The sequence below is a fragment of the Cherax quadricarinatus genome, chromosome 96 (assembly GCF_038502225.1).
Source record: "Cherax quadricarinatus isolate ZL_2023a chromosome 96, ASM3850222v1, whole genome shotgun sequence".
In the NCBI taxonomy this organism is placed as follows: Eukaryota; Metazoa; Arthropoda; class Malacostraca; order Decapoda; family Parastacidae; genus Cherax; species Cherax quadricarinatus.
Window position 1 is genome coordinate 12,484,441 of NC_091387.1, and position 26,317 is coordinate 12,510,757.

Sequence of the window (26,317 nt, forward strand, 5' to 3'; positions counted from 1 at the left end):
ATGATGGCATTCCCACAATGCACCACTGGGTCCCAGATTTTTTTCCTACTGCGCACACCCACCACACAGACCCATTCTCTCACATCTAGGCTTATCAGCCTTTTCCTGTGAGATTTGAGGCCGCTAGAATTTATGCGTACTAGTACGACAAAAATCCCTACGCGTAAGACATACTAGTACGACCAAAACCCTCAAAGGGTTAAGAGTGGTACGCGCATCATCACAGTCCAGAATTCTACCCAAGCTCATGATCTCTCTCTTCTTTCACATATCGATACTATTCCTATCACTATCGAAAAACATCATTCCCTCAATTCTTGTAGTGGTACTGTTATTCTCCCTCATACCTTAGTCCCACAGAATTTCCAGACATGTGGCGATGACATTCTCGAACAGCTGGAACTCCAAGATCTCCCATTTCTCAAGGTAGACACTTATGTTCTTCCCACCCGCGGGCGAAGACGATACCCTTGTAATGTGGCTCGTTTAACTTTTGACAGCCGTGAACTCCCATCCTCTGTTTATGTAGCAGGACATCAGTTACAAGTTCGGAAAGTGATCCCTACACCGCAACAGTGTAGAAATTGCTGGCGATTTGGCCACCCAGCAAAATATTGCAGATCTATTGCTGAATGCCCAGTCTGTAGTGCTGATGACCATTCTAACACTTCTTGCAGTCGACCTCCCTCTTGCCTTAATTGTCATGAGGCTCACCCTAAGTACTCTCACCATTGCCAGGTCTACTTAAATGAGCAGGAAATTCGTTGCCTCAAAGAGGCAGAAGGTTTCTCTTATGCTATGGCAGTTTCTCATCTCCACCTCCAAGGGAGACTACCCCAGGTTTCTTATTCTCGTGTTTCAAAACATTCCCCCACTTCTGGGGTCCCATCTTCTGCAGCCTCCTCTGTGGTTGCCACTCCCATAGTTACTCCTTTATCTAATCCTTTTGCTGTCCTGGGCTCAGATGTCCCTACTTCAACACCTCAGTCTGTACTCACTTCTTCGTGTTCTCCCTCACAAACCCCAGAATCGAGAAGACCTTGTACGACACCTCCTCGCAATCGTCCTTCTAGTTCTCAGAAGTCCAAAAAATCTCCTTTAAACCCTATTTCCCTTCATCCACCTCCACATTTTACCTTCCCAGTCTCTGTACCTGGGTCTTCCCCTTTTACTGCCTCTGTTACAAGTGTGGAGGTTCATCCTCCTCCTCATACTGTGCCTTCCTTCCCTGTTCCCTCCCAAGTTTCTTCCTCTTCTGCCATCTCCCAGGTTTCTGCCTCTTCTGTCCCCTCCCACACTTCTCTAGTTCCCTCCACCCTTTTGCCCCCCCCCACCTTGGTACAGTCCATTACAGTTCTGATCTTTACTCCAACTCCTCCTCCTTCCATCTCCGATATTGTCTCCCATACAACGTCTCTGAACTCTGAAACACTTGAAGCAATCTCTGAATATATTGCAGAGACCAAACCATCAATGGACACTGATCCACCCTCTGTTCCTTCTCTTTCCTCTTCTCCATCAGCGCAACTCCTTTCTTCACAGCACATCGTTACTTCGCTGCTTGAATGTTGTCCGCTGCCACTGCATGTGGACTTTTCTAAACCCTATAGTCCATAGGTACCCTTACGTGTGGATTTCAGGTATCTTTATCGTTGCCAATCATGGCCTATTTACAGTGAAATATACGTGGCCTCAAGGGTAATTGGGGTGAGCTTTAGATGTTGCTCTTCCAGTTTTCCCCTGTTGGTGTTTGCTAACAGAAACCAAAATTACACTCTGCCATTATCTATCCCATCTCAGGCTATAATTTATTGTATTCCTCAGATCCTTTTCCAGATGGGACCTTTAATGAAAGTGCCCTTCTTCTATGCACTGATATTCCGTACCATCAGCTATTTGTTCGTACTTGCATTACACAGCAGCCTATATTCACTTGCATAGGTAGTATACACTCTGTTCTTTATATCTCTCTCCTTCTTGGGCATTATCTGTCCTGGATACTGCCTTTCTTGTTTCGTCATTACCACCACCACTTCTGTTACTTAGCGAATTTAATGCTCATCATTTCCTCTGGGGGGTCTCACTGTGATTCCTGTGGCATTCAGTTGGAGGCTTTTCTTGCTGCCCACCCCCTCCATGTTTTAAATACATGTACTCACACCCATTTTGATACTTGGACTCACACTCTCTCTTGCATCGATCTCTCAGTCTGCTCTTCCTCCACCGCATTAGACTTCACCTGGTCTGTTATCCTGGATTTACATGACAGCAATCATTTCCCAATCATTCTTACTTCCCCTTCATATTCACCACCTCTTCGTAACCCACTCTGGCAATTTGATCAAGCAAATTGGAACCTTTACTTGCAACTGACTGTTTTTAGTGAGGTTGCTGCTTTGTCCTCCATTGAGGAGCTTTTACACCTCTCCTCGTCCTCCTTTTTAACTGCAGCTTCTCATTCTATATCCCAAAGTTCGGGCAGGGATTCTCAGAAATGCGTGCCTTGGTGGTCTCCTGCTTGTGCTCGTGCAGTGCGTTTGAAGCACTCTTTGTGGGGCAGGTACAGGTACAATAGAACTATGGAGAAACTTCTTAATTTTAAGCAGAACCGTGCGATCACTCGCCGTGCCATCCGTGATGCTAAATGCACTTGCTGGTGAGATTATGTCTCCACCATCATCTCTGCTTCCTCTATGAGTGTAGTCTGGAAAAAAGTACAAACATTGAGTGGTAAATATTCTCCTGACCCGGCTACTGTTCTGCGGGTTGCTGGTGTTGATATAGCAAACCCACTAGATGTTGCCAATGAAATTAGCAATCATCTGGTCCGTATTTCTCAGGGGCACCATCTATGCCCCTCGTTTCTTTCCTCAAAGTCTGCCAGAGAATTAGCACCCTTGGACTTTTCTTCTCTCAGAGAAGAACAGTATAATGTGCCTTTTACACTTCAGGAACTGGAGGCAACACTCTCAGCTTGCTGATCTTCAGCAGCTGGGCCTGACGACATTCATATTTGTATGCTACAATATTTATGTCAGTCAGCCCTTGCAGTCCTATTACGCCTTTTCAACCTTATTTGGTCACAAGGAGTTCGTCCACAGCTGTGGAAATCTGCCATTGTTCTCCCTTTCCTCAAACCGGGTACTACGGGACATGAAGCCTCCCACTATCATCCCATTGCTCTTACCAGTGCAGTTTGCAAAGTGATGGAATGCCTGGTAAATAGATGTTTAGTGTGGTATTTAGAGACACATAACAGTCTCCCCACTCATCAATATAGCTTTCGTAAGGGCCGTTCTACCGTAGACCCCTTACTACGCTTGGATACATATATTCGTAATGCCTTTGTGAATAACGACTTAGTTATTGCCATACTTTTTTGACCTTGAGAAGGCATATGACACAACTTGGAGGTATAATATTTTAGCCCAAGCCCACTCCTTAGGTCTCCGAGGCAATCTACCATCCTTCCTTCAGAACTTTTTAACTGACAGACATTTCTGTGTTCGGGTTAATAATGTGCTCTCTCCAGACTTTATTCAAACAGAAGGTGCCCCCCAGGGATGTGTTCTGAGCACAACACTTTTTCTCCTTGCTATAAATGATTTGGTCTCTTGTCTTCCATCCAATATTTGGTCTTCACTCTATGTTGATGACTTCGCTATTGCCTGTGCAGGCGCTGACTGTCACCTTATAATAATTTCTCTCCAGCATGCGGTTGACCATGTTTCCAATTGGGCCACCACACATGGGTTTCACTAGACGCTCTGTCACCTCCGATCATCCTTTGTACCTCTATGGCTCCCCTATCCCTGAACGTGATACAGTCAGGTTTCGGGGCCTCCTCTTTGACCGTAGGTTATCCTGGAAACCTCACATTACCTCTCTGAAGGCAATTTGTCACAGCCGGCTGAACCTTCTTAAAACCCTTGCTCATCTTTTATAGGGAGCTGATCATCGAACTCTCCTTCGCCTACATTCCACCCTCATTTTATTGAAACTTGATTATGGTGACCAGATCTATTCAGCGGCCTCTTCTGCTACTCTCTCTAGCCTTAACTCCAATCATCACCAAGGATTATGTTTATGCCTTGGTGCTTTTCGCTCTTCCCCTGTTGAGAGCCTCTATGCAGAAGCGAACATTCCATCTTTATCTGTTCGCCGTGATGCCCATTGCCTTCGCTACTATGTATGCTCTCATGATCTCCGCAATCCTTCCATTTATAGAATGGTCCCCGATATTAGTAGACATTCTTTATTTGTTCACCGCCTCTGTTTGCTCCATCCCTTCTCTCTTCGCCTACATTCGCTCTTGTCTTCTCTTCAATTACCACCTTTCTATGTTCTTGTAGCATCTCACTTTTCCCTAACTCCCTGGGAAGTTCCAGCTGTTTGAGTCTGTTCTTTCTCTCTCCCTTGCTCGAAAGCCCAACTGTCTACGTTAGCTTCCCGCTCTCTTTTTCTTGACCACTTCCACTCCCATTCTCATGCTATTGCGGTGTACATAGATGGCTCTAAGCCTTCTGACTATGTCGGATTCGCAGCAGTGTTTCTGGATAGCATCTTACGAGGGCATTTACTATCTTCGGCTAGTATTTTTACTGCTGAATTGTATGCCATTCTTGCAGCACTTATCTGTATTGCATCTATGCCTGTGTCATCATTTGTGGTTGTCTCTGACTCCCTTAGTGCTTTACAGGCTATACAGAAATTTGATATACCTCACCCCTTAGTCCTCCGTATCCAACTTTGGCTACACCGCATCTTTACAAAGCATAAAGATATTGTTTTTTGTTGGGTCCCTGGTCATGTTGACGTACAGGGCAATGAACAGGCAGACACTGCTGCGCGGTCAGCAGTACATGACCTACCAGTTTCATATAGAGGTATTCCATTTACAGACTATTTTGCTGCAATAGCTACACACCTTCACACGCATTGGCAACAACGTTTGTCTACTCTGCTTGGTAACAAACTTCAATCTATTAAACCGAGTATAGATTTCTGGCCGTCTTCTTGTCACCAGTGTGGAGGTTGGGAGACTACTCTCTCCCGTCTTCACATTGGCCATACTCGTCTTACTCATGGATATCTCATGGATATCTCTGTGAGAATTGTCAGGTTCCATTATAGGTCAGCCACATTCTGTTAGACTGCCCACTTTATCAACTAGCACGCAGTATTTACCTCCGTCGTCGTCTTCGCTCCGCTGCTCTCTCTTTACCTTCCCTTCTCGTTGATGGACCCACCTTTCATCCGGACTCTCTCATTGACTTTTTGACAACAGTTGACTTACTTCACAAACTCTGATGATACCTTCAGTCCTTTCAACCTCAATCCCTTGCTGCCCTTTACGCCCGCACTATCCTCTGCCCTGCTGTTTTCTGTAACCTACTGATCATCCCTCCCCCCTACTGCCACCCAATACCCTCGCTTCCTTCCCTACCCTGCAGCGCTGTATAGCCCTTGTGGCTTAGCGCTTCTTTTGGATTATAATAATAGTATAATAATAATGGAAAGCTGGAATTGGCCTAAATTAGGGCTGAAACGAGGCGAAATCACTGATAAGTAAATATAGCATGACTACTAAATTTGTGAGAGCGTAATTCCAAAAGTTTTCTATCAAATTTTACGCTTTTGGTTTCATTACCTTTAGAAATAGATTCTGCATCATTTCGTAAGGAAATTTTTTTTTTTTTTTTTTTTAAATCTTCAACCATGAGAGCAGGTTTGAGAGCAGGGGTCACAACCTTTCCTAACCCTACCTCTTTCACACACCTACAACACAATAGTCTCTGACCTTCGTTTATTCCTTCTTTACATAATTCATCCTGCAGTGCTCTATGACCTTTTCAGGTTTAGCACCTTGATTATATTACTGCTTCTCCTCACTCAACAACAGAGTTACGTTCCTAAGACCACGTTGGTAAACAAATTTATCGCTAAGTGAGGTGCATAATATAATGATAGTGGGTTTGTGTCAGCCATGTTTGATATTGTTTTAATGTCACCTTTGCACCATTCATTACATTTCTGGTATATTTTTAAATGTTTATATAGTAGTGTACTTTAATACTGTAATACTTTAATACTTTAATACTTTAATACTTTAATACTTTAATACTGTAATAAGCAGAATAGAGGAAATCAACTCTAATATATATTATTTAGGTATGCATACTGGTCAGAGAGTTCATTGTAAGTCCAAGTCGTCGGTAAACGAGTACATCACTAAGTGAGGAGAGGCTGTATTAATATTATACTCAAAGAATATAATAAAAATTAAAGATGTTTTTGTTGAAGTCATATTGTTTACTCAATTATTAGTTAACATAATTATTATGTAGGTAGTAGGTTGGTAGACAGCAACCACCCAGGGAAGTACTACCGTCCTGCCAGATGACTGTGAAACAAAAACCTGTAACTGTTTTGCATGATGGTAGGATTGCTGGTTTCTTTTTCTGTCTCATAAACACGCTAGATAACAGGGATATCTTGCTACTCCTACTTACACTTTGGTCACACTTCACAGACATGCACATGCATATATATATATACATACATCTAGGTTTTTCTCCTTTTTCTAAATAGCTCTTGTTCTTTTTTATTTCTTCCATTGTCCATGGGGAAGTGGAAAAGAATCTTTCCTCCGTAAGCCATGCATGTCGTATGAGGCGACTAAAATGCCGGGAGCAATGGGCTAGTAACCCCTTCTCCTGTATACATTTACTAAAAAAGAGAAGAAGAAAAACTTTATAAAACTGGGATGCTTAAATGTGCATGGATGTAGTGCGGATGACAAGAAACAGATGATTGCTGATGTTATGAATGAAAAGAAGTTGGGTGTCCTTGCTCTAAGCGAAACAAAGCTGAAGGGGGTAGGAGAGTTTCAGTGGGGGGAAATAAATGGGATTAAATCTGGAGTATCTGAGAGAGTTAGAGCAAAGGAAGGGGTAGCAGTAATGTTAAATGATCAGTTATGGAAGGAGAAAAGAGAATATGAATGTGTAAATTCAAGAATTATGTGGATTAAAGTAAAGGTTGGATGCGAGAAGTGGGTCATAATAAGCGTGTATGCACCTGGAGAAGAGAGGAATGCAGAGGAGAGAGAGAGATTTTGGGAGATGTTAAGTGAATGTATAGGAGCCTTTGAACCAAGTGAGAGAGTAATTGTGGTAGGGGACCTGAATGCTAAAGTAGGAGAAACTTTTAGAGAGGGTGTGGTAGGTAAGTTTGGGGTGCCAGGTGTAAATGATAATGGGAGCCCTTTGATTGAACTTTGTATAGAAAGGGGTTTAGTTATAGGTAATACATATTTTAAGAAAAAGAGGATAAATAAGTATACACGATATGATGTAGGGCGAAATGACAGTAGTTTGTTGGATTATGTATTGGTAGATAAAAGACTGTTGAGTAGACTTCAGGATGTACATGTTTATAGAGGGGCCACAGATATATCAGATCACTTTCTAGTTGTAGCTACACTGAGAGTAAAAGGTAGATGGGATACAAGGAGAATAGAAGCATCAGGGAAGAGAGAGGTGAAGGTTTATAAACTAAAAGAGGAGGCAGTTAGGGTAAGATATAAACAGCTATTGGAGGATAGATGGGCTAATGAGAGCATAGGCAATGGGGTCGAAGAGGTATGGGGTAGGTTTAAAAATGTAGTGTTAGAGTGTTCAGCAGAAGTTTGTGGTTACAGGAAAGTGGGTGCAGGAGGGAAGAGGAGCGATTGGTGGAATGATGATGTAAAGAGAGTAGTAAGGGAGAAAAAGTTAGCATATGAGAAGTTTTTACAAAGTAGAAGTGATGCAAGGAGGGAAGAGTATATGGAGAAAAAGAGAGAGGTTAAGAGAGTGGTGAAGCAATGTAAAAAGAGAGCAAATGAGAGAGTGGGTGAGATGTTATCAACAAATTTTGTTGAAAATAAGAAAAAGTTTTGGAGTGAGATTAACAAGTTAAGAAAGCCTAGAGAACAAATGGATTTGTCAGTTAAAAATAGGAGAGGAGAGTTATTAAATGGAGAGTTAGAGGTATTGGGAAGATGGAGGGAATATTTTGAGGAATTGTTAAATGTTGATGAAGATAGGGAAGCTGTGATTTCGTGTATAGGGCAAGGAGGAATAACATCTTGTAGGAGTGAGGAAGAGCCAGTTGTGAGTGTGGGGGGAAGTTTGTGAGGCAGTAGGTAAAATGAAAGGGGGTAAGGCAGCCGGGATTGATGGGATAAAGATAGAAATGTTAAAAGCAGGTGGGGATATAGTTTTGGAGTGGTTGGTGCAATTATTTAATAAATGTATGGAAGAGGGTAAGGTACCTAGGGATTGGCAGAGAGCATGCATAGTTCCTTTGTATAAAGGCAAAGGGGATAAAAGAGAGTGCAAAAATTATAGGGGGATAAGTCTGTTGAGTGTACCTGGTAAAGTGTATGGTAGAGTTATAATTGAAAGAATTAAGAGTAAGACGGAGAATAGGATAGCAGATGAACAAGGAGGCTTTAGGAAAGGTAGGGGGTGTGTGGACCAGGTGTTTACAGTGAAACATATAAGTGAACAGTATTTAGATAAGGCTAAAGAGGTCTTTGTGGCATTTATGGATTTGGAAAAGGCGTATGACAGGGTGGATAGGGGGGCAATGTGGCAGATGTTGCAAGTGTATGGTGTAGGAGGTAGGTTACTGAAAGCAGTGAAGAGTTTTTACGAGGATAGTGAGGCTCAAGTTAGAGTATGTAGGAAAGAGGGAAATTTTTTCCCAGTAAAAGTAGGCCTTAGACAAGGATGTGTGATGTCACCGTGGTTGTTTAATATATTTATAGATGGGGTTGTAAGAGAAGTAAATGCGAGGGTTTTGGCAAGAGGCGTGGAGTTAAAAGATAAAGAATCACACACAAAGTGGGAGTTGTCACAGCTGCTCTTTGCTGATGACACTGTGCTCTTGGGAGATTCTGAAGAGAAGCTGCAGAGATTGGTGGATGAATTTGGTAGGGTGTGCAAAAGAAGAAAATTAAAGGTGAATACAGGAAAGAGTAAGGTTATGAGGATAACAAAAAGATTAGGTGATGAAAGATTGAATATCAGATTGGAGGGAGAGAGTATGGAGGAGGTGAACGTATTCAGATATTTGGGAGTGGACGTGTCATCGGATGGGTCTATGAAAGATGAGGTGAATCATAGAATTGATGAGGGGAAAAGGGTGAGTGGTGCACTTAGGAGTCTGTGGAGACAAAGAACTTTGTCCTTGGAGGCAAAGAGGGGAATGTATGAGAGTATAGTTTTACCAACGCTCTTATATGGGTGTGAAGCATGGGTGATGAATGTTGCAGCGAGGAGAAGGCTGGAGGCAGTGGAGATGTCATGTCTGAGGGCAATGTGTGGTGTGAATATAATGCAGAGAATTCGTAGTTTGGAAGTTAGGAGGAGGTGCGGGATTACCAAAACTGTTGTCCAGAGGGCTGAGGAAGGGTTGTTGAGGTGGCTCGGACATGTAGAGAGAATGGAGCGAAACAGAATAACTTCAAGAGTGTATCAGTCTGTAGTGGAAGGAAGGCGGGGAAGGGGTCGGCCTAGGAAGGGTTGGAGGGAGGGGGTAAAGGAGGTTTTGTGTGCGAGGGGCTTGGACTTCCAGCAGGCATGCGTGAGCGTGTTTGATAGGAGTGAATGGAGACAAATGGTTTTTAATACTTGACGTGCTGTTGGAGTGTGAGCAAAGTAACATTTATGAAGGGATTCAGGGAAACCGGCAGGCCGGACTTGAGTCCTGGAGATGGGAAGTACAGTGCCTGCACTCTGAAGGAGGGGTGTTAATGTTGCAGTTTAAAAACTGTAGTGTAAAGCACCCTTCTGGCAAGACAGTGATGGAGTGAATGATGGTGAAAGTTTTTCTTTTTCGGGCCACCCTGCCTTGGTGGGAATTGGCCAGTGTGATAATAAAAAAAAAAAAAAAAAAAAAAAAAAAAAAAAAATTATAATAATTATTATACACAACTTGTGATTTATCTTGAAGATCTTTACAGATAAACATATAAGTGACAATTTTATTTAGTGAAGCATATGACAATAGCGAAAAAAATCTTTTTTAGTTAAGTATGTTGTGTTGCTAATTGAGGAATATTGTACTATACTGACTTATGTTTCTGTTGCAGACATATTTTGTGTAAGACTACCAGGTTGTGTCTTGCCAGACACTATATCTTCAGTACTTCAAGAAGCTCCAGTGTAAGACTTCCAGGTTGTATCTTGCAAGACACTATATCTTCAGTACTTCAAGAAGCACCAGTGTAAGACTGCCAGGTTGTATCTTGCCAGACACTATATCTTCAGTACTTCAAGAAGCACCAGTGTAAGACTTCCAGGTTGTATCTTGCAAGACACTATATCTTCAGTACTTCAAGAAGCACCAGTGTAAGACTACCAGGTTGTGTCTTGCCAGACACTATATCTTCAGTACTTCAAGAAGCACCAGTGTAAGACTACCAGGTTGTATCTTGCCAGACACTATATCTTCAGTACTTCAAGAAGCACCAGTGTAAGACTACCAGGTTGTATCTTGCCAGACACTATATCTTCAGTACTTCAAGAAGGTCCAGTGTAAGACTACCAGGTTGTGTCTTGCCAGACACTATATCTTCAGTACTTCAAGAAGCACCAGTGTAAGACTGCCAGGTTGTATCTTGCCAGACACTATATCTTCAGTACTTCAAGAAGCTCCAGTGTAAGACTACCAGGTTGTGTCTTGCCAGACACTATATCTTCAGTACTTCAAGAAGCACCAGTGTAAGACTACCAGGTTGTATCTTGCCAGACACTATATCTTCAGTACTTCAAGAAGCACCAGTGTAAGACTACCAGGTTGTATCTTGCCAGACACTATATCTTCAGTACTTCAAGAAGCACCATTGTAAGACTACAAGGTTGTATCTTGCCAGACACTATATCTTCAGTACTTCAAGAAGCACCAGTGTAAGACTACCAGGTTGTGTCTTGCCAGACACTATATCTTCAGTACTTCAAGAAGCATCAGTGTAAGACTACCAGGTTGTATCTTGCCAGACACTATATCTTCAGTACTTCAAGAAAGGCAACAGCTGTTCTTCGTGTGAATTTTTAACTAGCTATTACTAATTAAACAATTTTGATTTTGATATTGGGAATTCTATCTAAAAATGCATGGCAGTTAATTCTTTGAGGGTTTGTTTTATAGTTCTATGACTTTTATGCTGGGGTCCAAGCTGTAGTACTACATCATGAGCTCAGCTTACTCAGATAAGCTGTGAGTAGTAAATTTGGGCCTAAATGTGAGAGAATGCATCTATGTGGTAAGTGTGCACCATATAAAGCAAATCCTGCAGCATGCAGTGCATAATGAGAAAAAAGTGCAACTGTGTTTTTGGATTAAAACAGCAAATTTTTGGTGTATTTTCATATGTTTTTTTTATGGTAGCATTCACTGTTTCTTGGTCTCATTTGATGGAATAGAAGATGTATTACAGAAATGACTATGATGGATTTTAGTACTGAAAATAGCTTGAAATTGAGTTCAGAGTAGTAGAAATGTTCTGTTTTTGCTGATATTAGAGGATAAACAATCACATCACGTGTGCAGTACACGTCAGCTGGTGGGTTTAATGTGTGTTGCTGAATGCACTGATATTATTTATACAATTATTACAATATTGAATAAAAGTAACTTTTCTATTTTTTAGTGTGTATAAAAATAATTTGTGAATAAAAAATCAAAATGAAATTCATCTGTAAAGCCTACAAATGTAACTAATAAATAGTAGAAATGTTAGTTTAGTGCCAGGTTGCCAGCACTGATTATTCTGGACCCTATTTTGAATTTTGTGTGAAATTGGCCATATTTCCAATTTCCAATCACTTTATTCGGAAGTTGAAATAGTTGAACTGGGCAATTTTATGTGCTCAATAGATAATATGGAACACATACTGGCGAAATAGCTAAGAATTTGGTCTAGTGGAACTATGTAATTGGCCAAAAACATGACTCAAAGTGGGCAAAATTGCCAATGCATAAATATTTGTGACACAGCAAAATTTACAGGAGTATAACATCATCAATTCTTTATAAAATTATTTTATTTTATTACATTCAGAAAAAGATTCTCTACGATTTCCTAAGAAAAAAAAAATTTTTTTAGACACTGTGGAGAATTTTCAGACTGGGAGTCTGAGCCCTCAAAGAGTCAATAAAAGAATACAGAAAAATTTGTTTAAACACAATAGCAAATAATAATAATAATAATCATAGTAACAATAATAATAATAATATTGTTGAGTGTATCTGCAGTGTTCTAGTACATATATGATAGTGTTTTAACAAATAATATTAACTTTAATAGTGCTCATAAGTAGGAAAAGTTTTGCCTAAATAAATCTTAACATATGGATATGTTCATAAGGAAAACCATGTGTTCAGTGTCCAAAATAGTTAAAAAAAAAATCAAGAGATAGAGATGGGAGTATATAAGGAAGATTAACAATACCACTGTTGTATGACTAAAATATTTTCAATAAAATAGCTATATTTAAAAAAATATGGAAAAACATAAAGAACATAAACTATATGAATGTTCTGAGTGTCTGAAATGTTTTAGTGTAAAAAGCAGTCTTGTGAAACATATGAGAGTACATACAGGAGATAAACCATATCAATGTTCTGAGTGTCTGAAATGTTTTAGTAGAAAAGAAAGTCTTGTGACACACATGAGAGTACATACAGGAGATAAACCATATCAATGTTCTGAGTGTCTGAAATGTTTTAGTGTAAAAAGCAGTCTTGTGAAACATATGAGAGTACATACAGGAGATAAACCATATCAATGTTCTGAGTGTCTGAAATGTTTTAGTAGAAAAGACAGTCTTGTGACACACATGAGAGAACATACAGGAGATAAACCATATCAATGTTCTGAGTGTCTGAAATGTTTTAGTGAAAAAAGCAGTCTTTTGAAACATATGAGAGTACATACAGGAGATAAACCATATAAATGTTATGAGTGTCTGAAATGTTTTAATCAAAAAAGCCATCTTGTGATACACACGAGAGTACATACAGGAGATAAATCATATCAATGTTCTGAGTGTCTGAAATGTTTTAATCAAAAAAGCCATCTTGTGAAACACATTAGAGTACATACAGGAGATAAACCATATCAATGTTCTGAATGTCTGAAATGTTTTAATCAAAAAAGCCATCTTGTGAAACACATGAGAGTACATACAGGAGATAAATCATATCAATGTTCTGAGTGTCTGAAATGTTTTAATCAAAAAAGCCATCTTGTGAAACACATGAGAGTACATACAGGAGATAAATCATATCAATGTTCTGAGTGTCTGAAATGTTTTAATCAAAAAAGCCATCTTGTGATACACATGAGAGTACATACAGGAGATAAACCATATCAATGTTCTGAGTGTCTTAAATGTTTTAGTAGAAATTACAGTCTTGAGACACACATGAGAGTACATACAGGAGATAAACCATATCAGTGTTCTGAGTGTCTGAAATGTTTTAGCCATAAAAGCCATCTTGTGAAACATATGAGAATACATACAGGAGATAAATCGTATCAATGTTCTGAGTGTCTGAAATGTTTTAATGAAAAAAGCCATCTTGTGATACACATGAGAGTACATACAGGAGATAAACCATATCAATGTTCTGAGTGTCTTAAATGTTTTAGTAGAAATTACAGTCTTGAGACACACATGAGAGTACATACAGGAGATAAACCATATCAGTGTTCTGAGTGTCTGAAATGTTTTAGCCAAAAAAGCCATCTTGTGAAACATATGAGAATACATACAGGAGATAAACCATATCAATGTTCTGAGTGTCTGAAATGTTTTAGTAGAAAAGACAGTCTTGTGACACACATGAGAGTACATACAGGAGATAAACCATGTCAATGATCTGAGTGTCTTGAATGTTTTAGTGAAAAAAGCAATTTTGTGACACATGCGAGTACATACATGAGATAAACCACTTCAATGTTCTGAGTGTGTGAAATGTTTTAATAAAAAATGCAGTCTAGTGACACACATGAGAGTACATGCAGAAAATAAACCATATCAATGTTCTGATTATCTGAAATGTATTAGTGAAAAATGCAATCTTGTGACACACATGAGAGTACATACAGGAGATAAATCACATCACTGTTCTGAGTGTGTGAAATGTTTTAATAAAAAAAAGCAGTCTTGTGACATACATGAGATTACATACAGGAGATAAACCATATCAATGCTCTGAGTGTCTGAAATGTTTTAATAATAAAAAAAAAACAATCTTTTGACACACATGAGAGTTTACCTGGAGTTTACCTGGAGAAAGTTTATTTATTTATTTATTTACTTATTTACAATTTGAGCACACATACAGAGGTACAAAAAAATACAGATAAGAGCAGCATGCCAAAGCCACTTATACTATGCATAGCATTACGGGCTGGCTTAAAATTAACTTAAGATTAACTAAGCAATGATGAAATCAGTGATAAAACATTAATGTAAACAGATTACTATAAAGCACAAGTGAGTATTACAAAGACAGGTCATATGGTTGCATGCATTGCTGTACATTCAGTAGAATGGAGTATTCTGTTAGGTAGTGTATTTAAAAAATAATAAAGTTAGATTGGGTTTTAAGTTTAACATTTATGTGATATAATTGTGAGAAACATTTAAGATATACAATTTATAAGGTTCAGTTATTCAGTATTTATTTGGTTTTGGGTGAGTAAGTGATCTTTGAGAAGAGACTTGAATTTATAAACAGGTAGTGTTTCTTTTATATTTACAGGTAATGAATTCCAGATTTTAGGGCCTTTTATGTGCATTGAGTTTTTGCATAGCGTGAGATGGACACGAGGAACATCAAAGAGTGATCTGTGCCTTGTGTTATGGTCATGTGTTCTGTTGAGGTTGGCAAGGAGATGTTTGAGGGGAGGGTTAATATCAGAGTTAAGTGTTCTATGTATGTAATAGGTGCAGTAATAAGTATGGATGTCTTGTATGGTGAGTAGGTTGAGTGTATTGAATATTGGCGGAGTGTGCTGCCTGTAGTGAGAATTTATCATCATTCTAACTGCAGCCTTTTGTTGGGTAATTAGTGGTCTGAGATGGTTACTTGTTGTTGAGCCCCATGCACAAATTCCATAGGTGAGATAGGGGTAAATAAGAGAGTGATATAGGGCCAGGAGGGCTGACTGTGGAGCATAGTACCGTATCTTCGATAGTATGCCTACAGTCTTGGAAATTTTCTTAGAAATTTGTTGTATATGTGTATGAAATTTGAGTCTATTATCAAGGTGGATTCCTAAGAATTTTCCCTCTGTTAGCTTTGTGATAGGTGATCCGTTTATCATTATGTTAAGAGGGACATCTGTAGCTCTGTTACCAAACTGAATGAAGTAGGTTTTGTCAATGTTTAGTGTAAGTTTGTTAGTCCTCATCCAGGTAGATATTTTCTGTAATTCGGTATTTACAGTATTGGCTAGCGTGACTGGGCTCGGGTGGGAGAAGACGTATGTAGTGTCATCTGCAAATAGTGTGGGTTTGAGTAATTGTGAAGCATTTGGTAGGTCATTTATGTATAGGAGAACGAGAAGAGGGCCAAGGACACTTCCCTGTGGGACACCAACTGTAATTGGTTGTGCAGAAGAGTTTGCCCCATTTGTGTACACATATTGGCTTCTGTTGCTGAGGTATGACTTGAGGTAGTTGAGGGAGTGCCCTCTTATACCATAGTGTGACAATTTTACGTGGAGCAAGTCATGGTCAACTGTATCAAAAGCTTTACGTAAGTCAATGAAGATCCCCAGTGGGACTTCTTTTTTCTCTATTGCAGTGTATATATGTTCTAGCATGTGTATAATAGCATCATTAGTATTTTTATTAGGCCTGAATCCAAATTGGCAGGGGTTGAGTATGTTTTGGGAGATAAGGTAGGAGTAGATTCGTTTATGAATTAATTTTTCGAAGATTTTTGAGAGAGGGTGTAAGTTGGATATTGGCCTATAGTTATTCAACTCTGTTTGGTCTCCTCCTTTGTGGATCGGGGTGACCCTTGCTATTTTGAGTACTGTAGGGAAGGTGGAGGATTCAATGGATTTGTTAAAGAGTGTTGCAATGATTGGTGATAGCACTTGTGACACTTTTTTGTATATAAAGGGTGGTAAGGTATTTAAATCTCCTGCCTTGTTTTTTTAGTGTGTTGATAATAAGGGAGACTTCGTATGGGTTAGTCGGAGCTAGGAACAGTGTGTTCGGGTAGTTGCCGGTGAGGTAGTCGTTTGGTGGGGTATGTGAGCTTGGGATTTTATTGGCAAGGTTTTGTCCTATAGTGGAGAAGAAATCATTGAGTCTGTTTGCTGTTTCTGTTGGTTGGAGTTGGGGTTCATCTGATTTTGCTAATTTTATTTCGCTATTTCGTGATATCTTTTTTGTTCCCAGAATTTCTGATAGGGTTTTCCAGGTCTTTTTTATATCACCTCGTAAGTTGGATAATCTGTTCTCATAATACAATTTTTTTGCCCTTCTTATCAGGCTGGTTAGGATTGAGGAGTAACGTTTTGTTTGGTCTCTGGTTATGTGACCCATTCTGTACTGTTTTTCATATTGGTGTTTTGTATTTATGGATTTGAGAATGCTGGGTGTTAGCCAGGGACTGTTCAGTCTCTTAGCTGTCATCTGTTTAGTTTTTTTAGGGCAGTGCTTGTTATAGAGGTATTGGGTCTTTTTTAGAAAATTATTAATACATTCGTCAATATCTGTATAGATTTCTAGCTCAGTGTGCCAGTCAATGTTTGCTACTGCTGTTGTGAAGTTATTAATGGCTGCCTCATTGTGAAGTCTGAAGGTGACTTTAGTAGTGTCTTGGGGTAATTTACCAAGAGTTGTTATGAGGAAAGTAGGGTAGTGGTCTGTGGTATTATCTGTAATTATGCCTGATTTTAAAGGGGATATGGTGTTGGTCCAGATGTGGTCAAGTAGGGAAACACTAGTCTCTGTAACTCTTGTAGGTTTTGTTACTGTTGGTAGCAACATACAGTTACTCATTGTGTTTGTGAATTCAGTAACGTGTGGGTCCTGGTCTTGCAGGAGATTTATATTGAAGTCACCTGAGAGTAGTAAGTGATCTTTGTTCATGCGTGCATCAGTTATCATACTTCCTAGGTTTTGACTAAATTGGCTAATGTTTGACTGTGGAACTCTGTAGATGTTTATCAATGTGAGAGGTTTTTGTAGGTATTTGGATTTGAATTTGGCTATTATATATTCCCCATGTTCATCCCTTGTGCAAGTATTAGTGATACATTCTAGTTGGTCTGAGTAGTATATGGCTGTGCCACCCCCTTGTTGGTCTGGCCTACAGTTGTGTATGGCTGTGTAACCAGGAATGGCATAGACATCTGTACTATCAGGCTTTAGCCAGGTTTCAGTTAGTGTAATGATGGACATATTGGCATGTAAGGAATTTAGTAATGCTATGAGGTCATCGTAATGCTTGCTTAAAGATCTGATATTGTAGTTAAAGATAGTTATGTTGTTGTTGGCACTGAGAAGTGCCTTTGATTGTTCTGCAGTGTAGTAATTACAGTAACTGTTTGATTCATTTAAGTCATTAAATAAGAGGTTGGTATCAGGATCAATGCTTGTAATCATAAGATTTGTAGTGAATCTATAGTTAGAATTAAGTATAAAACAAAGTAAATAGTCTTAAGCTAAAAAATAGCACCTGAATTATTTAACAAATGTAAAATAATGAGCTAAGGTATTTTTTTTTTTTTTTTTTTTTTTTTTTAAGCTAAAATAAAGGGGACAATATAAAAGGGACTAATACAAATAAAGTGATGATCAAATAATGGAGCTTGGGAATATGATAGTAGGTAGTACTATAAAGGTAATTCTTTAAAGTTAGAATTATAGTATAAAATTATAATATAAAAGGGACTAATATAAGTTGTGGTGAACAATAAAGTGGTAATCAAATAAATGAGCTTTGGAATATAATGGCAAAATTGTGACTTATTCTACTTTAGCACCTGAGAATAGCACCTTGATTATTTTAACAATTGTGAATATATAAACTAGGGTAGTTATATAAAGCTAAAATAAAGGAGAAAATATATAAGGGACTAAAATTAAGTAATGGTAAACGAAGTTAAATGGACAGATGGTCACTATGAAATAATATTGGTTTAGGAGTAAGATCTGATTTGTAATATTAAATAAATTGAGCAGTTTATTGCACAATAAAAGTAAAAAAATGAGGTAGTTGGTACTAGCTAGCAAAAGATAGTTTTGGTACTTGCAAAAAAGTAATTGGAATATATACTAATTGCATACACAATGAAAAGTGACTAAAAAACAAGTAGTGATAAACTAAATTAAATGGACAGGTAAGAATAGTGAATATTATTAATTTGGAGTAAGATTTGACTTGTAATTTAAAATTATGAGCAATTAATAGCAGTAAGAAAGAAGTATAGAGTATTGGAGGTAGTTGGCATTAGCTAGTGATGAAAAATAATAAAAATAATAATGTACAATATAATAGTAATGTACACTATATGCACCACACGTATATATGTATTAACCCTTTGACTGTCGAAGGGCCCAATCCTGAAGTGTCTCCTGGTGTCGCAAAATATTCGAAAAAAAAAAAATTATTTTTTCTTATGAAAATGTTAAGATTATTTTTCTGATTGTTTTAGTCCCCCCCAAAAAAATTTTCCCATCAGTACTTACCGAGATATAGAGGCATGAAGTTTGCAGAAAATGAGCCGCGTATGGCAACAGCGGTGACTGCCACTCACCCGGTAAACTTTAGTTTACTTGTATTTGAAGGTTTGTTGTTTTTTCACTATTTTATTTTTTTACATAACTTATGTGGCCTGTGAGACCAAAGTAAGGTGCAATGTACATATATACACTCGTTGTACACAACACAATAAGCACACAAACATAATTATCAATATATTGTTTACAAAACTTGTTTACAAAAACAAACAATACAAAAAAATTTTTATTACTATTGTTCTATAATATATATACCAATATACAGTCACTGAACATACTCCTAGAAGTTCTGCAGCTTGTGGAACTCTGTGAAACATGGTGTCATACACAGTGGTGTTTTACACTCTTACACATAAAACATGGTGTCATACACAGTGGTGTTTTACACTCCTCACCCATAAAAGATGGTGTCATACACAGTGGTGTTTTACACTCCTCACACATAAAACATGGTGTCATACACAGTGGTGTTTTACACTCCTCAAACATAAAATATGGTGTCATACACAGTGGTGTTTTACACTCCTCACACATAAAACATGGTGTCATACACAATGGTGTTTTACACTCTCACACATAAAATCAGTGTGTGTGCATTTTTGTTGAATTTTTTTTTATGTGCAAAGACAAAACACCTCGTCTGAGCAGTTTTCTTCAAAGTATTAGCAGGCAGTTGTGTTATGTAGTTATCCTAGGTAAATGGTCGTGTGTCATCATTCCTTCCTAATTTCCTTCATTCCTTTCCTACCTGGAGGCTGTCTGGAGGGCATTCCACCTCTCTTCCTACATTCCTTCATCTGTCCATTACTTTTTTCCTTCCTTTCATCTAGTCCTTCCTTCATTCCTGCCTTCCCTTCTTGCTTCTGGTTTCTATAATATATATACACATATATAGTCACTAGATACTTTCATAAAACTCCTATTATCACCCTTCAGCAAGCTTGTCTTGTGTGCTAGTGTGTGGCTTATAATTGTTTTGAGTCAGGAGTCGGCAGCTGTCAAAATGACATATTGTCTCATTAGTCACTTCCCCTACCGCCTGTCAAAACAATGGGGTCGGATGCTGCTTCCCCCTCCATTCTATCTAATTATCTTTCTCCCTCATTCTATCTCTTTCAATCTGTCTCTCTTTCTCTCTCTCTGTCTATCTCTGTCTCACAGGTACACATAAATACAACTATACATAGTGTAAATTACCTAGGATAACCCAAAAAATCCAGACAAAGTGCTATACTCTGCTTGAAGATGTGAGTAAACGTGATGATGACACAGTCTTGTGGCTCTCTCTGAGACAGAGCTAGACGGATAGACAGGGAGTTTGGCAGACAGACAAATAGACAGACAAATGTTTGTTCATCGTCATCTTCTCCTCCTCCTCCTCCTCCTCCTCCTCCTCCTCCTCCTCCTTCTCCTTCTCCTTCTCCTCCTTCTTCTCCTTCTTCTCCTTCTTCTCCTTCTCCTCCTCCTCCTCCTCCTCCTCCTCCTCCTCCTCCTCCTCCTCCTCCTGACAGATGGACAGCTGCCCCCCTCCCTCCACCCTCGTTTACGCTCATCAAAGGTCAGCTCTTATCAGATGTTATCTCCCCTTATCTTGTCACTGTCATGGGGTGAACTGTTTTCATGCCTCAAGGGAACATATTATTACATATTATTATTATTAGGTATTCTTCTTCTTCTTCTTCTTCTTCTTCTTCTTCTCCTTCTTCTCCTTCTTCTCCTTCTCCTCCTCCTCCTCCTCTTTCTCCTCCTCCTCCTCCTCTTCTCCTCCTCCTCCTCCTCCTCCTTCTCCTTCCCCTTCTCCTCCTCCTCCTCCTCCTCCTCTTCCTCCTCCTCCTCTTCCTCCTCCTCCTCCTCTTCCTCCTCCTCCTCCTCCTCTTCCTCCTCCTCCTCCTCCTCCTCCTGACAGATGGACAGCTGCCCCCCTCCCTCCACCCTCGTTTACGCTCATCAAAGGTCAGCTCTTATCAGATGTTATCTCCCCTTATCTTGTCACTGTCATGGGGTGAACTGTTTTCATGCCTCAAGGGAACATATTATTACATATTATTATTATTAGGTATTATTATTATTCTTCTTCTTCTTATTCTTCTTATTTTTCTTCTTCTTCTTCTTCCTCCTCCTTCCACCTTCCTCCTCCCTCCCTCCTCCTCCCTCCTCCCTCCCACCTCCTCCCTCCTCCCTCCCTCCTTCCTCCTCCTCCCTCCCACCTCCTCCCTCCTTCTTCCTCCTCCCTCCTTCTTCCTCCTCCTCCCTCCTCCTCCCTCCTTCCTTCCTCTTCCTCCTTCCTTCCTCCTCCTCTTCTTCCTCCTCTTCTTCCTCCTCCTCTTCTTCCTCCTCCTCTTCCTCCTCTTCCTCCTCCTCCTCTTCCTCCTCCTCCTCCTCCTCCACCTCCTCCATTGCTTTTGGTCTCAAACTCCTCGAAATCATGAAATTGATCTTCACTGACACTTCCATCTGTGCTAGAGTATCACTTGGGAAGAGAAGAGTCCCAGATTTGCAGGGAAGTCACATATTTCTTACCGCTAGACATGCTGAAAAAGGACGACTGAAATGGTATTCCCACAATGCACCACTGGCTCCCCGATTTTTTTTATATGGTGCACACTGACCATGGAGACCCATTCTCTCACATGTGGGCCTACCAGCTTTCTCCTGCTTGATTTGAAGCCGCTAGAATTTATGCGTATAGATACGTCAAACACGGTACCTCCTATGACGTACATATACGACCGCAACAGTCAAAGGGTTAAGGGGACTTATCTAATCTGTTACAGAAATGTCAGCTTTTCTAAGGAAGGTAGAGAAATCGTGTTCGTTTGAGATGGTATATTGTTGTTCTGTTGATGTTTTCCTTACTAGTATTTTCCCATCTCTTGTGAAACACTGATGTATTTTGTTTTCCTGTTTAAGTTTTCTCAGCCTGAACAGAAGGTTTTGACGTTTTTTTTGTTAGACACTCATTTATGTACACTCCATTTTTCATTGTAATTGCTGATTTAATTAGGTCCTTTCTTTTATCGTATGAATGAAGTCGGATCATTATACTGTGTTTACTTCCTGGTTTTCCTAGCAAACGTGTTTCTTTGATTTCATTGTTTTGCACGATGACTTGTACGTGGTTCTGTATTATCCTGACAGCAGTTTCTTTGCACTGTGCTTGTGTTATGTCACTAGGAATGTGTGGACTGTTTATTATAACTGCATCAGACAACTTATCTTGTTCAGTTTTGTCGTCTTGGAAATCAAGGTATTCATTTAGTCGAGTGTGCATGTTCTGATTCCAGTCCTTGATTGCTTCTTCAACCTTCATATTTATTGTTGTTATTTGCTCAGTGTGACTGGCTATAGCTGCTTTTAGAGTATTTTCTGTGTCAACACTTCCCGATGTAATCTTCTCTTCAAGGTTTTGGATCTTATTCTCGAGGTTGGTTATCTTGGATTCTCGTCGCTCGAGTGTTGCTTTGATATCTTTGATTTCATTTTCTAGAGCAACGATGTAGTCCTTGATATTGTCAGGAATAATCATACCTGAGTTATCATGGATGAATCCTTTGAAGGGAGTGGAGTTGGAGGGGGAGTCAGCCATGTTTGTTGTTGTTGTTGTTGTTGTTCCCTGGGTGGCGGTGGTGAGGGGGGTTGATGATACACCGGCGTCCTGCTGGGTAGACAAGTTGAGTTCTAGGGTCCTTGCTGTTATTCTTTTATTACTGGTGTTGTTTCTTCTGCGATATCCTTTCATAGTATCACTGAAGTAGATACTGTGTAGCAATGGAGGAGAAGGCTTGTTTTCTCGGAGCTTGGGTTAAGTGGTTGTCTGGCAGCGGAGGCAGTGTTTGGGTTAGCAGGGCTGTCTTCCTTAGATCTTCTAATTTTGTCAAGATTTGGGTTACATTCTTAGTATTCTTGGGTCATGTTGTGGTCTACGTGGGTTCATGTAGTTGAACTTTCACTTAGGCCATCACAAGTTTTGATGGGCGATGTTTTTTTGAGAAAGAAGAGCTGGTAGGATACCGTTGCTGCCGCTGCCGCCGCCTCTGCCTATCAGTTCAGGGGTCAATGCCCCCCCATGGCCCAGTCTGTGACCAGGTGTGAAGGCTTACTAAGCCCTGTAACAACTTCAGACAGTATTACCAAGGCTGGCTCCTCCTCAGGAAAATTAATGAATAGAAAAAGAACAAAAACTGACAAACATAAACACTTTATTATTTAGAAAATATAAAATATAAAACTCTTAAATATGAAATATTAATCCTACCTTAAAGAAAATTAAAAATTAAAAATATAAATGATATCTGAATTCAACGCTAATATATATATATATATAAAACTATGGTGTCTGGTGTTGGTGACACTAGCCATTGCCAATGATGGGGGGGTCGCAGGTGTTGGTGACAACCCACAAGCTCGTTCTTCACAGATTTTATAGCCTCAATAATCCATCCAGATTACAGGAAAGCAGGTTTTTTCCACTGCAATGATGAGGGGTTATATCCTGCTACTTGCATACACAAACAGGTAAGTGGATCAGAATTTGGGACGTCTCAGAACGTTAGTCCATCTCCTTCAATTCTATTCGTTGATTAGCAGGTGACCCTCTCTGTCATTTCAAGCTGTAAAGAGAGACAGATTACCCACTGCTTAAGAAATCACTCTCCATGATAAGTACAATACCTAAAAGATGTGGTGATTATTAAAACTTTTAACCTATCAAGACTGAAAGGATTAAGTTAGATATTGGCCAAAAGTGAAACTTTCAACCAAAAAGTCCACTAAAATATGATCAGGCGTGTACTTACAGTAGTGTTGGGAGCTGTGAGTCGAGTGATTTACTGCTTGACGGGAGCCCCACATGTCACCCTTCGGTGGGGGGGAAGAGGGAGGGGAAGGGATAGCAGGAGCTGGACTGACCCTACCTTAACAAGCAGCAGGCAGTCAAACTATCACTTTCGGGGAGGGGAAAAAAGGGGGGGGAAATAGTGGGAGCTGGACTTACCCTACCTTAACAAGTAGCCGGCAGTGAAACTATTGTTATTATATACTCCCTCGCTACTCCTATCTCTTGAACTTATCCCTCACACTCCCCTATACCAAGACTTATAGTCAAGGATTGTAAGAAGAATAGGCGAGGAAAAAGCTCTAACATGTGGAAGTCGTGTAAGGCAACAAATCTTCTACTGACTGTCATGACTTAACCAGTCAGAGAAATAATTGAATAAACCATTGATAAATACAATATGGAACTTAAAGGCCTGTAGTGTCAAGAGGCGACTGTTGGTTCCCTTAAAAGTTTCTAGATATTTCAAAGGTTTGTGGTCCGTTTCTAAAATGAATTCTTTTCCCAGCAAATAAAATTTAAGTTTGGAGATACCCCACACAAGGGCTAAACATTCCTTTTCTATTGTGGAGTATCTCCTTTCTGTGGGAAGCATACAGGGAAGGGAGTACAATCATGGTATTGTAGTAGCACTGTACCTAAGCCAGTATTGGAGGCATCAGTTCTCAAACAAAATGTTTTATTAATATCTGGAATCTTAAGTATAGGGTCTTTCGAAAAGATACTTTTAATCTCATTAAACTTTTCCCGAGCTACGTCGGAAAGTTCAAGAGGTTCCTTCACAGGCTTTTTAAGGAAATCGGATAAGATGCCTGTAAGATCAGTAAGGTTCGGGATAAACCGTGCATAAAATTTTACAGAACCAAGAAAGCTACTCATAAGCTTCTTGGTTTTGGGGAATTTAAATTCTAATAAAGCTTTGATCTTACTGGGGAGAGGCTGCAGAAAGTTATTAGAAAGTATCAGTCCAAGATATCTAATCTTGTTATACCCAAGAAAGCATTTCTTCAGCTTGGCAGTGAGGCCATGTGAGCATAACCTACGCACAACTGATGTTAATGTTTGGATATGTTCACCCCACGTGGATGTCATTACGTAAATGTTATCAAAATAAACTGAAAGATTTGGCATATTACCCAAGACCTTTCTCATCAGTCTCACGTAGATAGCACAGGCAGTTACCAAACCGAAGGGCATAGTTCTGTTCTGCATCAGTCCTTAGTGGGTAGGAAAAGCGGTGTACTGCTTAGAAGAAGGATCTAACATTACTTGATGATATGCCTGCGCAATATCAATCTCTGAAAAGAAGGAAGAGTCATAAAATTTGTGTAGATCGCTATCTATTAAGGGCATAGGCTCAGCATCCCACCAAGTTATAGCATTAAGGCCTCTGAAGTCAACAGCAAGTCTATATGAATTATCCTCCTTCTTAACCATGACTACTGGTGAGCAATATGCAGATACTGAAGGTTCAATGATCTTTAGTTTTAATAATTTGTCTACCTCTCGGACAAATGCATCCCTAAGGTGAACTGGAACTGGGTATAATTTTTGTTTGATAGGATTGTACGTCACTAAGTCAATCTTATGCACTACCGTGGAGGTAACACCTGGAATATCAGTAAAGACGTCTGAAAAGTTACTCACACATTGAAGTAGTTCATGTCTCTTAGGGTCATCCAAAGATTCATTAATATTAATGTTTGTTGCGCCCGAGTAGTCAAGAGTCACCAAGTCATGTAGTTCTTCATCATAGTCTAAGTTAGAGGTGTCAATTATGCACACCTTACACTCTTCAGTTGTCTTATCAAGTTCGTGTTGAAAAACTAAGTCAAAGTCATTCAAACAGTTGACCGAATTTCTTCGGTAATATTACTTAAGGATGTTGATATGATAAAGCTTAGGTTTCCCCTTGACTTCTATGAGGTAGTCAACTTTCCCACAAATTTTTAATACTTTATATGGACCTTTCCATGCTACTAATAATTTATTTGACTTGATAGGCAAAAGTACCAGAACTTCATCCCCTACTTTAAAACTTCTCCTCTGACTTTTGGAATCAAAATATGTTTTGTACTGGTCCACTGACAAGCTTAAGTTTTTCGAAACTATGTCAGAGGTCTCCTCAAGTGTGGATCTAAGGTCAAGGAGAAACTGATAAGAAGACTGAACCTCAGCCTTTACTTCCTCATTAGTCCATAAGTCATGAAGGATGGACAATGGGCCTCTGGCCTGTCTACCATAGAGAAGTTCAAAAGGTGAAAACCCCAAAGAGTCACTGGGAACTTCTCTCATGGCAAACAAAGCACAGGGTAGATAATGATGCCACTCCTTAGGTTTAAGGCAGCAAAGTTTCCTTAAAATGGACTTGAGAATCGAATGCTGGCGCTCAATCCTCCCATTACAGCTGGGATGATAAGGTGTGGTGAAGAGAAGCTTCACTCCCAGAAGTTGGTATAGATGTTGCATTAAGTCAGATGTGAATTGTGTCCCACGGTCAGACAGAATTTCTCTAGGGATGCCAACTCTGGAGAAGATGGAGAAAAGGGCTTCAGCCACCTCTGTAGTAGTTATGGTCTTTAAGGGTACGGCTTCACGGAAACTCGAAGCATAATCAACTAATGTTAATATATATCTATGTCCCCCAGATGAAAGTGGA

At 39.6% G+C, this 26,317-nt stretch overlaps 1 protein-coding gene and 1 long non-coding RNA gene across 2 annotated transcripts in view; one reads left to right on the forward strand and one right to left on the reverse strand.

Annotated features, from left to right (window-relative positions):
- The window catches only part of LOC138855482 (zinc finger protein 84-like), a 140,966-nt gene extending 126,645 nt beyond the window's left edge, over positions 1-14,321 (forward strand). Inside the window, exon 2 of the mRNA XM_070105085.1 lies at positions 10,142-14,321. Within this exon, the coding sequence (XP_069961186.1) occupies positions 12,555-13,934 (1,380 nt within the window). The 5' untranslated portion in view covers positions 10,142-12,554 and the 3' untranslated portion in view covers positions 13,935-14,321. The remainder of the gene's footprint in view (positions 1-10,141) is intronic.
- Positions 1-26,317, reverse strand: part of LOC138855485 (uncharacterized) — a 562,399-nt gene that overhangs the window by 85,412 nt on the left and 450,670 nt on the right. The gene's annotated exons all lie outside the window — the stretch shown is intronic.